Below are 15649 nucleotides of genomic sequence, written 5' to 3'. Positions count from 1 at the left end.
AGCTACTGGATAGTGCATTAAATAGAATCAAATGTTGACTACGTTTGCAAACACCATATTCGATTAATATTATCATCCCATATATTACACAGTGAGCCAGTGGCACCCCATGAGAATGCTGTTGGTACACCCCTGTTCATCCAGTTGCACATTAAAATGTCTTTGTCCAGCAGGTGGCAGTGTATGTCTTTGTACGTTTACCCGTTTATGCTGCGTAAACCTAAGTGTCTTCAAAGCAGGTTTAATGTGCAACATAGAAGGATTTATGAGACCAAACTCTCCTCGTGGAGATACGAGTTAGATACCAGTTAGATTTACTTTCTTTTACGGTTGTGAACTGATTATTCATCTCTACCGAACCACCCCCTGCTGCTAGCTCTCCTGTGTGTCGCGTGCTCCGCTGTCATAAAAAGCCAGATTTATACTTGGCGGTGACGTCACGGCCGGGATGCCAGGCCCACGTGCGGGCAGCAGTGGGTTCCAGCCTCTGGGAGGGTCGAAAAGCAGCCGGACTGCCCCAGCACAGGCGCAGTGAAATCAAACACGACGCTGTCGGAAACTGATAATCCAGCCGAGCTGCTCCGGATTATCGCGTGTCCTTCTTTTTAAAAAAAAAATAAAAAAATCCGAATCTCCACCTCGGTTCGTCCCAGTCCCCTCCTTTTTTTGTTTGATGTCACCTCGCGTCTCCCCTCTCCTCTCCACCCCCTTGATGATGACGATTTGCAAGGAAGATGCGCCGGTGTGAGATTTCCATTGACCTTCGGATCCTCTTAGCAGCACCACAACCTCGTGAAGCGCAGCCGCTACCGGAGCGCCCCGGCTCCTCCCGCCGCCGCTGCCCCACTTAACCCCCCCTCCGACGGCAGAAACACAGGTGCTCCGACTGCCTCTCCTCGCCGCTAATCTTCTGCTTTTTCCTCCTCATCAATCAAGACCGAGGCAGATGCCCCTCGCTCTGTCATCCCGGCTTGTACTATGGTGGAGTTTCCATCTCTCAGCCCTTACTGGCCTCTCATCCGCTTTTTGGTGCCTTTGGCTATCACCAATGTTGCCATCGACCTCGGAGAACAGGTAACGGCTCCGGCTGGCTTGTTTTCAGGTTACGGGAGGGGAGGGGAGGGGGGTAGGAAGACTCACGGCACCGCAGCTTTGGCTTAGCTAGCGGCGGCTAACGGCCGTTTTATTACTCCGCCGCTGTGACGGGGAGAGTGCTTCGGTGTGTCAACTAGCATCTTTTATTTATTTAGCGTTTTTTTTAAATGGCCCCAGAAAACACCGACCGCTTCCCCGAGCTGACACCAGTCATTTCGAGTCTCGTTTAGTCCCCCTGGTTTGGGGCTTCAACTGCGGCTAGCTTAGCCGTGAGGGGTGTCGTGTATGTGACTGTCGAGACATCCATTAGGTTTATGTACATTATTTAGCAAAAGAGGCGGATCTCTCACCCACACGAAGGGCCTGATGTTTTTTTTCTTCTTCCTTTTTTTTATTCTGGAAAAAAACAAACAATGTCGCCATTGCTGCCGTGAAACGCACTGAGCTGTCAGTGTTATTAACAGCACGCCTCTTTCCTGTCATTTATCAGTCAATCTGATCCACTTGCAGATGATAGAGAACGGATTAAAACGCACCCAACATTTTCCTTTAATTGTCATATTTCCTGTCTGGACATTTCCTGTCCTTTCTTAGCCAAATGAGTGATCTCATGGCTGCTTTTTACCCCAGAGAGCCTGTGCAGATAGTGTGAGAATTAAAAACACACACACACGCACATAGAGGCTTGGAGATGTCAGGATTAAGCTTATGTAATGGCTCTGTAAATAGCACAGAGTCCTGCAAAAAGAGAAAGCAGCTGTAGTTGTGTTTTCTCAGGGTGACTGTGTGTGATCGCTTGTAAAGGACAGGCACATATTCCTCTGTGTGTTTTACTTTTTAAAACAATTTTTTTTTTTTATTGAAGGACTGTTAAGGGCTGTGGTGCTGTCTGGCTAGAGATAAAGTTAGACCAAGTCACGCTCATGCGGGCTGGTCATGCCTCACGTGCTGTCTCACCTCTTCCTCTCCTCTCCCCTCCCTCCCTCCATGCCATATCTTTTCCAGGCCCTCAACAGGGGCATAGCCACAGTCAAAGAGGATGCAGTGGAAATGCTGGCCAGCTACGGTCTGGCCTACTCCCTGATGAAGTTCTTCACCGGCCCAATGAGCGACTTTAAGAATGTGGGCTTGGTGTTTGTCAACAGCAAGCGGGACCGGAGGAAGGCTGTGTTCTGCATGGTGGCGGCCGGGGCCATCGCATTCATCCTGCATATCTTGATAGGTGTGTTTAAGGGTTGTTTGTGAACGCCTGATGACAGTGTTTAAACCGCATCCTAAAAATGCAACGTTTTGGTGTTTGTGTGTCTGTACGCGCCAGACCTAAAGAGTTCATTACTGCAGCTTTCACAAAACAATCGAGCGTGGGAAGAAATCTTCTCATTAACCTCTTCTCACCCACCTGTGGCCCCCTTCCCCTTTTCTCCTGCAGCATACACAGATTTAGGATACTACATTATTAATAAGCTCCACCATGTGGATGAATCTGTGGGGCACAAGACAAGGAAGGCCTTCTTGTACCTGGCTGCGTTCCCTTTGTTGGATGCAATGGTAAGCATTGGTTTAAACGTACCAGGCGGGTTTTAATCAACTCTGTTTTGTTTTCTACAACACACCAATATACGGCCCGGCTGCGATCAGAAAAATGGGCAAAATGCCGCTTTGCGTCTCGAGCTGACCTCTCTTTATTGTTTGAAGGCATGGATTCATGCAGGGATCCTTCTGAAGCACAAGTACAGCGTTATCGTCGGCTCTGCATCCATCTCTGACGTGGTGGCTCAGGTGACGAGACACACCCGCGTTCGCTTTCAATCAAACTTTAATTCACCCGTGAGCGTGTTACGTGATCGCTCTCCTCTCCCGCAGATCGTCTTCGTGGCCATTCTCCTGCACAGTAACCTGGAATGTGTGGAGCCCTTACTCATCCCGATACTTTCGCTGTATATGGGTGCTTTGGTTCGTTTCAGCATCGTCGGGCTGGGTTACTACTGCAACATCCACGACAACATCCCGGACTCCAGCGGGCTTGACGTGGGGGTATGTGCTGACTTTTTTTTTTTTTTTTTTTGCATGTTTCGTAATAATAAAACTAGTCTCAAGCACGTCTCCTCTCTCTGTCCCTGCAGGGCGACGCCACCATCAAAAAGATGCTGAGTTTCTGGTGGCCTCTCGCCCTCATCCTGGCCACTCAGCGCATCAGTCGACCCATCGTCAACCTCTTTGTGTCTCGTGACCTCAAGGGCACCAGTGATGCCACAGAGGTGAGCGTATCACTCGTGTTTATTGTATTCCTTTTAATTACGAACTTGCTGCAAACTGCTTCATATGCTATTCTATGCTAATTGTTGCGATGCTTTCACAGGATCGTAAAGAGAGACTTTCGCAGTCTAATCCCCCCCCCCCCCCCCCCCCCCCCCTCAAGTTACTGCAGATGTAAAGCTAACAAACTCCCTCTGGAGCTTTCTGGCTTACAGAGATCCCCAACTACTAGAGACAATACAAAGCTGTTTACCAGAATGAACTGGAAATCATTGACAACACTGGCTGCCAGTGGTTTGGGTGATTCACCATGTACATGTGAAACTGAGGGCTTCATAACACTGAGTGAAAACATTCCTCCATGGCTGTACTGTTCGCTGCCCATTGTTGTTCGGGACACAATAACAAGCTCAAGGCCGGTCGCAAACTTTTTCAAAACCCGAACGCTGCTGGGAAAGTGAGAGACGCATGTGCTCCTCTCGCGTCGGCTATTGTTAGGCCTCTATCATTAATTTAGCCGCTTGTGTGGCGCGGGTGGTATTTTCAGCACTAGCGCCGATGTGCTGATGACTTCTAGCTGTCGTGTCTTTGTCATTCCAGGCCGTTGCTGTGCTCACAGCCACATACCCGGTAGGCCACATGCCCTACGGTTGGCTGACTGAACTGAGAGCAGTATACCCAGCCTTTGACAAGGTATTCTCAGACTGTCCCTGCTAGTGTTTACAGTAGAAATAAGTCTGCTTTTTGTCTAGAACACTAATGAGCTTCTCTCACTTGTAGAATAATCCCAGCAACAAGCTGAACGCTGGCAGCCTTGTCACCAAGTCGCATATTAAGAAGTTTACATTCTGCTGTCTGGCGCTGTCACTCACGGTAAGATCTTTCTTTCTTTTTTTATGCGGGGGGCACAGTGCAGAGTCTTGAGCCACCCCTCACTTCATCGTAATTTGCTTCCAAGGAGCCAGACTTGTAATTTTGCCAGAAAGTTTTTTGTTTGTTTTTTTTTGGACATTGGCTGCAATTTTTTTATTTTTTTAAAAAAATCATTTTCAGTCCAGTCCTTGTACCTGACCATTTTCACAGGAATGTTAAGCCACTTGACACTTAGCTATAAATCAGTCAAGCAGGAAAAGGCACCAAACTCCACAAACTTGTTGTGTCTAGACATAACAGACCGCTTGGCAAACAACCAATGCTAGATTTTGTTACTAGCAGCTTTTCACGAAACATCATTTATTCCGGTGCTTTAACTTAAATATATGAAAAATGGCAAAGATGACACAGTAAGACAGAATTTTTTTTTTTCCACCAACAGGAAGGTTTACAAAGAGCTATAAGCTGAAAGCTCTGCATGTGTTGGTGTGTTGTGACAAAATTTGAGAAAATTGGACACATGAAGGACAAAGGAAGTGTCGTCTAATGTGGGGAAAAAAGTCTAGTAAAGACCTGACACAAGATCTACATCTGACCCTCCGGTCGATCTATCTATGGTTACTAAAGCCTCGTCAGAAATGGTCTCAGAAAAGACCAAGGTATGCTAAAGAGAGTTCATTAGAATCTTATATACTGTATTTCCACGTGTGTTTGCACATGTTTCAATTAATGGCTGCAGCTATTTCTCATTTTCCTCTCAAAATATAAAGAAAAGAAAGGTGACTTTTGATTTTTGCACACCATACCGGATTATGTTGAAGCAATTTAACACATCCTTTTTTGTTGTTTTTAGCTCAGAAACGAAAAAAAGCACCTAGTTGCTCTGCAGGCGTTGCTGTAATTTAGCCCCACTATTACTTAAACGTGTTGCCTCACATTTCTAACTGATAGCTTGTATTGAGTTCCAGTGTGTGAGGTGCTGTTTGCTGATCTGACATCTGACAAAAAAAGCTCCTAGCCCAAGCCAGGTATTCCTGTTTCACACATGGAAAACATGCAAATCTGTTTGGCAGCATTTCCTGATGTTTGTCTTTCAAAGACTAATCTTGAATGTGAGAGTGCAAACATCACTAACCTTTGCGTTTTTGTTTTTTTGGCAGCCGCCTGCCTTGTTTGCCTACTTTTAATCTTGCCTCATCACAGGTTAAAGATGCTGTCAGTCAGACCAACATGACCAACAAAACTGGTTCAGTGTTCTGCACAAACATGTTCAACATGGCTTTTGCATGTCTCTAACCCTGTTTGCTCTGTACTAAGGTTCTAAGTGATCGACTTTTTAATGACTCATATGTACTCTTCCTTCGCTGTGCCGTCTTGGTTTCAGGTTGCAGGGAGACACATTAGGGTGGAATTTGTGAGCAGGCTAAGGGCCTATATTTATTTATTTTTTTGTCCCAGTCCCACCCAAGTTTTAAGAGCATCACAAAATGGGCATTCACATAAAACATGTCATTTAACACATTTCAAAAGCCCCTTGCAGGTATGCTTTTCTGCTAAATAATGAGTGCTCCTGCGTCATTATGCACGCTGCTGCGCACTGTTTTTGTTTCTCTGCTAAATGTTTGGACAGTTATGCCTTTAAATCGGCAAAAACGCTCTTCCTGATCATATTCGCCTTCTGTTTGGTATTAATGCGACGAGTGAGAATGAGCTTTTTCTTCAGTTAGCTGTCCTAACAGCTTGAATAAGAAAAACAGGAAGTTTGTGGCAAAGGTTGGGTCTTTTTTAAGGAGGAGAAAGAGGAGGAGAAGAATGCCACACCAGATGTGGAATCCCAGAGCTGTAAACCTCTATGTGAGGGTGTGTGTTCGGCAAAGCACCACAGGCAGATAGGTGCTGTGTCGAAAACAAGCCCTCATGCTCTGACTTGTATTAATTACGCATGCAGGAAATGCAGCAGAGTGAAAACAACTGGAGGAGGTAGACGAGGCGTATCTGAGGAGGGGAGTGACTAACCTTACGTAACGGATAATTAAATCTTATGCAAACAGACCTTGCTGGGGTGTCTCACCTTGTTTAGAGTAACCACGGTTGAGTCAGGGGAGATTGGCGGCTTCGCTCGGGCCAGATAAATTGCTCGCCTCAAAATTTTTTAGCTAAAGTAATGATAACTGGTGAGGCGACGCCAGGTGAAATCATCAAAAGAAGTAATCCTCACCCAAACTTTGGTTCAGAGGATCAGAAATCTGAAACTTCCTGCGATGTTGAAAATACTGCAGAGTAGGGCTGCCACAAACGATTATTTTGATAGTCGACTAGTCACCGATTATTTTTGCGATTAGTCGACTAATCAGATCATCATCCATTGGACGTACAGCTTATTGCACCAGCATCATCTGGTCTTGTATAACTATCATTAGCTTACAGCTTGAAGTGTTTGTGCTAACTAAAAATAAAGACAAGATGGTAGTTTATTAATTTTTAATGAAATTTGCAGATTGTTTCGGTGAAGTTTAATAAACTCCTTGCTTTCTAAAATATAACAGGACACCGGAGTATATTCTCCAGCGTCTCACACTTCTGATAATCAGCTGTCTGCTTGACAGTTTTAGCTGTGCAAAAACTATACCTTTAATCTCAGCCAAACCGATTTACTCAGGAACAAATAAAATACTGAAAAAAGCCAAACAATAACATTTAAGTTATCTAAGTGACTTATATATATGTTTAACCTGACTAGCGAAAGACGGCGGTGGGTTTGAAAACGATTTGCCGGGAGTCCGGTGTTCTCACGGCGCTAGTTAGCCTTGCCCCCGCCTAGCTAACGAGCTAGTGGGTAACAGACGTCTCCGAAAACGTCGGAGCGCTTTTGAAAATATGTGGTGTCTTGATAAACTGAGCAGATATTTGAGGTTTACACAGTTACATTCTCGCCTGAAAATATGTTAAACGTTTATTTTGTGACCCAGAAAGAATAATAAGAGTAAAGTTAAAACTAACTAGCTGCCGCCATTGTTGACAGCTGCGCTATGAATTCTGGGACACAGCTTCTTCTTCTTCGGGGTTTAACGGCAGCTGGCATCCTTGGACATGCAGTGCTGCCATCTTCTGTTTCAGTCCGTTATTACACTCTTAAATCCTGCTATTATTCCTGCGTCCTTTGTGATCTTACAAAGCTTCAAACGATGCGTCGACTGTTAAATTAGTCGTCGACGATTTTAATAGTCGACATAATCGTGACTAGTCGACTAATCGTGGCAGCCCTACTGCAGAGCATTGTGTCTTACTATGTCTCCAACCCAAACGACCATTAATCAAAGAAAAGCACCATGATGGTGAGCCACAGGCTTAAAGTGATGCATAGATAAACAGTGATTTAAATAAAGTGGTCTGGTTGCAGTGATGGTGGGATTAGTCGTCATTCATTTTCAGATTAGCCTGCATGAGAAAGACCTGAGTGGGAGAATCTGGGTAGGTGGGTGCTGAGCTAGTGGCAGGTTTGAGCGATCACAACTGCTGGAACATCAGGTGTTGTTGTTGTTTTTACTATTTGAAGTGTTTTTACTGGGCAAGAAAATCAATTCAATCTTGCACTTTTGACAGTTTTTAATTTTTGTGAAGGTGTGTAGGGACAAATATCATGACTGACTCTGAAAGGCTCCATTCAACATGCCAGTGAACAGAAAAGTGACTTTTTACTCGTTCCTTGCCATAAATGAGCTGAGTCAAATGCTGCCGATTGAGAGCAATTATCATCGACCACAGAACCGAACTAAATTATAAAATTGTTGCCTTATAACTTTAATTTAAAAGCCTCCAGACTGAGCGCCTTTCGCGTGTAAAAAGTTAGGACTTTATAATCCAGTCGGCAACTTGGGGTATAATTTCACAACATTTACTGTGTAATTCTTCTGAATCTGGAGGTGTAATTTTCAGTGCCTAAAAAGAGTAAACACTAGTTTTGGTAAGAAGAAGTAACAATGAGTACCTTTTTTTATTCACTAAGTTAGAAGGGGAAAAAAAAGAGTCATCCTCCCTCCTTCTTCAGTTTTCACAGCCATCCGCTGCACTGCATGTTTAACATCCTGGCTATGTAGTATTAATAATGTAATATGTAAACTTCTGGTTCCACCACAGAGTGCACCACACAGGACTGGAGTTTAAACCCAGAGTTCGCTGCATCTCTGTGACGGTGGGATTAGTCATCATTCATTTTCAGATTAGATGGCATAAGAGAGACCTGAACGAGAGAATCTGGGTCGATGGGTGCTGAGCTAGAGGCAGGTTTACAGTGCGATGAAAACTAGAGCAGTAACAGGTGGGGGGGTTTTTTCAGCTGGTGTTGCATTTTACATTTATCTGTTGAGACTAGTTTAGAGTGATAAGATGGTGTGTTAGGTCTGTGACAATCTGGCAGCCTGTTCAGAGGGCACCTCATATCAGGACTTCTCATGACCCTGAATTAGATTACAGTTTTCACCTGTTGGTGAACTCTGTGGGGATTGAGCCCTACTGGAGATATTTATTGTGTGTGATTATATCATTCTGCTTTCCATTTGTCAACTGTTTCAAAGTGTGGATCACCGCCTCACCCAGCAAGGCCAAATTTGTGTACGAGGAAGCTGGAATGCCCAGCAGAATTAATAGTCTGTTCTCTACTTATTCAGGTTTCAGAGAGGGCTAGGGTGACAGCATGTGACAGGAAGTAGTTACACAAAGCAGCAGGAAAGCAAGTAGAGGTGAGCGAGGACTCCTGGAAGGTCTGGGTGCTTTACATAAGGCTGAGAGTAGACTCAGCAAGTGAGGATGATTAAATATGACACCAGGTGATCGAGTGCATTTTATTTACATGCTGGTTGTCAGATGATCAGATCATCAGTGTTTTGTTCCAAGTTGAGACATTTCAGGAATCCTGAAAAACAGCTGGAGGACGGCAAGTACTTGTAGTTGGTAACAAATGGAGAGTGGCTGTTGGTTAGTCAAAACATGAGTGCATCTCCGGGAACTCCAGAGGGATGAGCTATGAAGCAAATTTGACAAGGTCAGACTTTTTAGACAAAACATAAAAAAACCCAGTCAGCGATAACTACGGGCGTGATAACCTGTTATCAGCTTTCTCTGTTAACCCAGTCTTCCTGTTTCGGGCTCTGAGCACGCTCACATAAAAGGGGAGGAACTGAGCATAAAAAATCTTTTTCTGCATGTGAATTCATTTGACTGTGCAGTGCATTTTTCTGCACTGTGCAGCATCCTTCTGGCGTGACTTGGATTCAGCTCAACCGGTTGCACGTTGCAATCTGCATGACCTTTAAGGCATGCTTTAAGCTGAAAGAATCACTGAACGCACACGACCTGTTCCCAGACCACGGTATGTGTTCAGCATTAGCTGTGATGACCTGCCACATTAAAGAGGGCGCTTGTGTTGTGACACTGAATACTCTAGCTTTAGGCTCAACATACCTCCCTCACTCATTAATCTCTCTTTATAGAAGAGCCCCTCTGATCTAAGTCCAAGTGCGGCGTGCAGAGAAACTGTTTTTACAATTCGAAACAAAGCGATGTATTATTCATGTTCAGATCAGCTTGCTGTCCTGTTTAACACTATTAATGCTCCGCTCGCAGGGTAATTGCTTTGAGATGGCTACAGTAATGTTGCACGTGCTTTGGAAACGCCTTCTAGGAACAATAACGCCGTCCATCATGCGTTCGCTCGCTCGCTTGTTTTGTAGGAGCTTCAAAGGGGCCCGCGTCCGGTCCGAAGCCCCTCGAGATAATGAACTAATGAAATCTAATGAGGCATAGCGGGGGATAAATTAATTTAGTCTTTGTTCGTTTCCTGCACAGCTTTGCTTTGTGGTGTTTTGGAGTCCTCATGTGTCAGAGAAGATCCTGGTTGATGTAATTGGAGTGGAGGATAGTTTCGCTAAGCTGTGCGTGGTCCCACTCAGGATTTTCTCCTTTTTTCCCCTGCCAGGTAAGACGTACCTTTTTTTTCTCTTTCAGCTTCACTTTTGCTTCCAGCTGTGGTTTGTACTGGTGTTTCGTTCGGACAAGTGAGGCAGTGTTTCTGTTTTCTGTGTGTTTGCAGTGACTGTTCGGGCTCATTTGACTGGATGGCTCATGACCCTGAAAAAGACCTTTGTGCTGGCCCCCAGCTCGGTTCTGCGCATCATTGTCCTCATCACCAGTCTAGTTGTGCTGCCTTATATGGGGTAAGCTGCCACTTCAGAGAGCACTGAGAGGTTCACAGAGGTCAGCGCTGTGAGTCAGGATTACAGTTATGCAATACGTAGCTGCGGTTTCTCACTTTTTACTCCTGACGGGCAAATTCACGTCCGCACCGGTCCATGTTTAGTTCACGGTGTTCAAAACTTGATCTGCTCCTTTTTTGTGTGTGTTTCAGGGTTCACGGGGCCACACTCGGGGTCGGATCCCTCCTCGCTGGTTTCATAGGGGAGTCCACAATGGTTGCTATAGCAGCCTGCTATGTTTATCGACAACAGGTGAGAACACCTGGACTGAGGTCATTCTAAACATGAGTACACACCTCTTTTTGCGTTTTCTTTTTTTTTTTTTTTTTCTTTTCGCTCTTTATGGGTCTGTGAACAGACGGCGTGTGCCTCACTAATTATAATTTTCCTGTTTAGTCATTATCCTTCCATCAAAGCACACATGCGAGGAGAAGGCTTGGGCATTTTTATTTATCCCTGTGCATGGGCATAAAGTGGACCTGCTATGCTTCTCCTAGCTTTCTCTCATTACTGTTGGATTACTGGTGGATGCTCACGTGAAACTTGGCCAAAGTTTGAAATAACATGTTGGTGAACCACAAGCTCAGGCTTCAGACTGATCTCTGTGAGGTCAGTGACAGTGGCCATCCCTCAGGCTTCAGTCTTGCACTCCTAGAGATTAGTTAGCAACCACAGGTTGAATTCCCAGACCAGTTGGCAAGTGGCTTCTGGCAAAGACGGCGCTACACAAAAAAATATATATCCTCCTTGTCATTGCTTTGGTCACTAAAACACCAGAGTGGCCCGTGGTTTGTTGGGAAGATAGCAACACGTCTGCAAACGCACTGCCCTCCTGTTAAACCGGAGTATTAACAGGATGATGAGTGATTGGTCATAAGAGATCATCGGATTGTTTGGATTTTATCTCTAATTTTGAAAATTGCATTTCCTCAAAATATAAATTTTTTTTTTTTTTACTTTAAAGCAACAAATTAAATTGAAACTGTGAAGTCCAATACAAATTGGAAACAAAGTTTGCTTTCAAAATAAAAGTTTACTGGTTGCAGGTCAAGCTCAGCTTTTAATTTGAAGGTGAATGGTTTCACTACCAAAGCAGTCCAAGGAGGTTTTTAGTGCAGAAGCACTCTTTGTGATTTGTGACCTGTCAGGGAATTTTTCCATAGCAACGAAGGTCACCGAGGGTCACGGTTTGTAGGCCTTTGTGACCGAGTCTAATACAGTCACCTCAGGTACAGAACTCCCGGCCACTGTTTAATGTTTCTGTTTACAAGGAGCAGCCAACCAGTAGAAAGCTTGCACAAAGGAGGAGGAGCTAAAACGACAGACAAGTCGAACTAACAGCATGATTATTATGAAGGATTATTTTGAGCTGTAAGTTATGCAAAGCTCCTCTAGCAGAATTCTAGAATTAAAAAAAAAATATATCAAGTTGACATCATCATAAAGTGTCACCTTTAATGTTCTGTTTGTCTTAAAAAAAAAAAGAAAGTAAAATTGAAAACGGTACAGCTTTAATAAACTTGTACTTGCTATTCTGTGACCACACCTCTCTGATTGTCAGAAATATAACATTCTCTTTGTTTATTTTAGGAAAATGTTAATTTGTAAGGACAGCCGGTTTCAGATGAACAACCTTGTTACTCCCGGCATCCTGTTGAAGCAGCAAGCTGCACAGTGTTCATGTTGCATTAAAAAAAAAAAAAAAAAAAGTATCTGAAAACATGGCGTTTCTTCCATTTTAGGCAAATAAACAATCTCCAGCTTTGCTTTTTATTTTAAAGGAATATTTATGTTTGTGTTTCATGAATGGTGCATCGTATTTTTCTACTCAATATGAATCAGTAGTCAGCCTGGCTTTGCATGAAGACATAAAGGAAAGTTGGTCTTTCCCTGTTTAAAGGAAACTAAATCTGCCTACAAGTAAGGCTAAAGCTCTCTGATTAACACCTTACAGCTCATTAATCCGCACAAAAACACCTAATTGGATAACATAACAGGCTGAGATCATAGCCAGAAGGCCGTGGTGTTTCTTGGCTAAAACGCTGTGCCCTCCTGGTGTTTGAGCCAGGCAGCTTCATGGTGAAATCATTGTGCTCAGCCAAGAAATAATCAGGCACAAACCTGCAAACTGCTTTTTTACACGGTTTTTATCCAGATTAAACAGAGATGTAAGGTGTTAATTAGTGACTTTAGAGGTGCTGCTGGATGGATTTTGTAACCTCTGGACTCACAGTGGCTTCATTTTTACTCATTTGATTCAGCACAGCAACGATTTTGTTTCCATTTCCCCCGTCTGCTTTGTCCACAGAAAAACGAGATGTCCAACGAGCTGGTGGTGGAGGGCGAGAACTCGGCCCCCATGAGCGAGGTGTGCTCCAGGAATCAGATGGATGCCATCGAGGAGCTCCAGGAGGAGGACGAGGAGGAACAGGAGTGAGATCCGAGGGAGCGGAGGAGGAAGGTAAAGCCGAGCTCAATGTGGGACATACGGTGCTGGAGGAGAGAGGGGACCTCCCGAGTATGGTTTTGGTTTCAGAGGTCCCCTCGACAGAACTGAGGTCTTCTTCTTCACCTCGACCACCTCACCATTAATGCGCACACTGTAAAGAAAGCCATGCACCTCCACGTGTTCATCCATCAATGTAAATACCGTTAGCGTCTTCCGATCTTCAGTGCTCATAATCTGCGGGGCGTAATAATCATTTTCATGTGTTGGCAAACAAGGGAAATCGACACGGGAGAGCTCTTCCTCCTCAGCGGCGAGAATGGAAGCGTCTGTCGAGTGGTGGTGGAGTTGCCAAAAGAGTTCTTTATGTTCTTTAATTGACGATTAAGCAGCAAGGCCTTGCTTGGATTCAGATATAGACATACTGTGGGACTTGTTGGGTTGTGCAATCGTATTTTCCATACAACGGTGTACAGATTATTGTTGTTTTATATAGGTAATGCATCGTGTATATTTAATTGCCCAGGGGGGTCAGGAATCCCTCGTTATATATCACTGCGTGTTTCAAAACGAACCAAAATGCCAAAAAAATAGTCATGATTGTTCTCTTTCCATGCAGTCTGGGAGTCAACTTTTGTTTTGCCCAGCATTTTCCTGGTGGTATTCAGGCTGTCATATGTACTGTATATACTGTAAAGGCATTCTTATTTGGCAAATAAATTGCTTTATTAATAATCTTCATGCTTACCTGGAACTGGCTTTACCTTCTTGTTTCTTTGAGTCTAACAGATACCACTGCAAAATCATGTTTATTTTTCTCCCCCTGAAGTGGATCTGTTATACATTTCTGTCATGTACAGTGGTGGGTGCTCACAGTATCGATACACTGTACTTATTTGAAGCTTGGGCTATGTACAAGTAATCAATGAAGGTTTAATAACTTCAAAAATTATTTTTTCCTTCTCTTGTGTGTTGCTAAAGTTTAATAAAGGGGGTTTTCATATAAAAGCAACCTTTTTGCTGCTTCCTCGGGAGCAGGGTCGCTCCGCAAGTTTAAATTGACGGTTTTGCACCAGATGCCCCTCCTGATACAAATCCCCTTGGGGTTGTCTTCAGCTGGAATCAAACCAGCAGCCTTTCACTTGTTAAATGTGTAAACAAGTCCATGTTATGTGGTCAGAAAATTTGGTTTTGTAAAATATTCCCACTACTCTGCAAGTTTGGAGGGTTTTAATTAAAAATGCCATTTTGGTTGTGAAATAAATTTTAATCTTGTGTTTATTCCTTCAGGAAAGCCAAACAGACTGTTTTGTATGGAAGCTCATTTCTGCCACAGAAACACATTTGAACAATAATTCCCAGGAAAGATTTTGATTCAAATATCTATATTTTGAGATAATTGACCTGAAATTTTAACTTGTCGATGGAAAATGTTTTTATTCAGTAGCAGAATAAAACTTCAGAGCTCTGTTTTCATTGACCAGAGTCCAGACGGTGACAGAGTAAAGTTTCACTAGATTGCCGTCGGTATTTTCAGAGAACGAAATTTTTCAAACTAAGCTGACGTTTCAGCCTTTTTCCCCCCACATGAATGCCTGCTAACAGAAATATGAAAGCAGTTTCACACAACCAGTGAGTGAAAGTTAAACCTACTGTTCTCTCCAATAAGCAGGTAACCATTGTTAAATCTGCATTATACTCAGTCAGAGAGCGTGCATGAATGGATCTGAGATAATGTAATTTACTGGTTACAAGTTTGGTTACGGCAGAATTTTTTTAGGCCTGTATTGTTTTATTTTTGGCTTTGAAAGCTAAAGGGAACTGAATTTATAGTGGATTTTGGACTCTTTCAGCTTAGTTTTTTTTTTTTTATTCATTATATGACATTTGTGTCAGGGGTGAGATTTAATAAGTTTAAAACATCTATTAAAATACAAACACTGTTTTCATAAATCTGGGGGGGCTCTGTTGACAAATTTGAATCTTGCAAAACTTTTGTGATTACAAACTAATGTTTTTGTTCTTTTCAACATCTGAATTTGGTATTAACAAAATAAAAACGCTGGCAAGCGAAGGAAGCGGTGCTCACAAGCACCAGGTTCAGATGTCAGGCGAGGGGCAACCAATCAGAAGAAAGTGGGCTTTTACTCTTTTCTGCCATAAAGACATCTGACAACCTCCCCTAGTACCCTAGATCGTCAGGGTTGACAATTCAGTATATAGATGTGGCTATCTACACATCTATCTGGAGTAATTTCCAGGTTTTTCCAAGGGTATACCTAGACCTGATGCGTAGCCAGTCATTTTGTTCTGGAAGCAGGTCAGACACCAGTTCGGGAAAGAGAAACAAGGGTGACCAGAAGAAGGTATCAGAGGGTGAAGAATTAAAATATGCAAGTCTTAAAGAGATGGCTTGTTTCGCACAGAGGATGAGCTGCATAAAGACCCCGTTTAAGATGCTTTTAAACTCATCCTCATCCTGTTTAACACAACTTTATTCTAATTGGCTGCCCCTTGCAAACTTGTGGGTGGAGCTTGTGAGATGACCATATTAGAGATATCCTCTCCCTCACTGACCTCATGCAGAGCCAAGATTAGAAAAAAGAAAACTCTTAAATGGGATGAAAACGATTACTTGTGCATATGCCGAGCACACTGGCCCTATTTTAAATGAGCATCCACTATTGTAATAGTATACATAAGACAAAGAGGAAAGATCCACTTTAAG

At 43.5% G+C, this 15649-nt stretch overlaps 1 protein-coding gene across 1 annotated transcript; it reads left to right on the top strand.

The window, feature by feature from the left end:
- The first annotated feature begins 395 nt into the window (after positions 1–395).
- Positions 396–13658, top strand: ankha (ANKH inorganic pyrophosphate transport regulator a). Its single transcript, XM_004551989.5, has 12 exons — positions 396–1074; positions 2101–2317; positions 2525–2643; positions 2791–2874; positions 2959–3129; positions 3219–3353; positions 3952–4044; positions 4132–4224; positions 10069–10198; positions 10313–10436; positions 10628–10727; positions 12784–13658. The coding sequence occupies exons 1-12, from the start codon at positions 979–981 to the stop codon at positions 12910–12912; spliced, it is 1491 nt and encodes a 496-aa protein (XP_004552046.1). The 5' UTR covers positions 396–978; the 3' UTR covers positions 12913–13658.
- Positions 13659–15649: the final 1991 nt, after the last annotated feature.

The sequence above is a fragment of the Maylandia zebra genome, linkage group LG9, assembly GCF_041146795.1.
Source record: "Maylandia zebra isolate NMK-2024a linkage group LG9, Mzebra_GT3a, whole genome shotgun sequence".
Taxonomy (NCBI): Eukaryota; Metazoa; Chordata; class Actinopteri; order Cichliformes; family Cichlidae; genus Maylandia; species Maylandia zebra.
The sequence above is the reverse complement of the archived record's forward strand: the minus strand, read 5'-3'. Positions and strand labels throughout refer to the sequence as shown.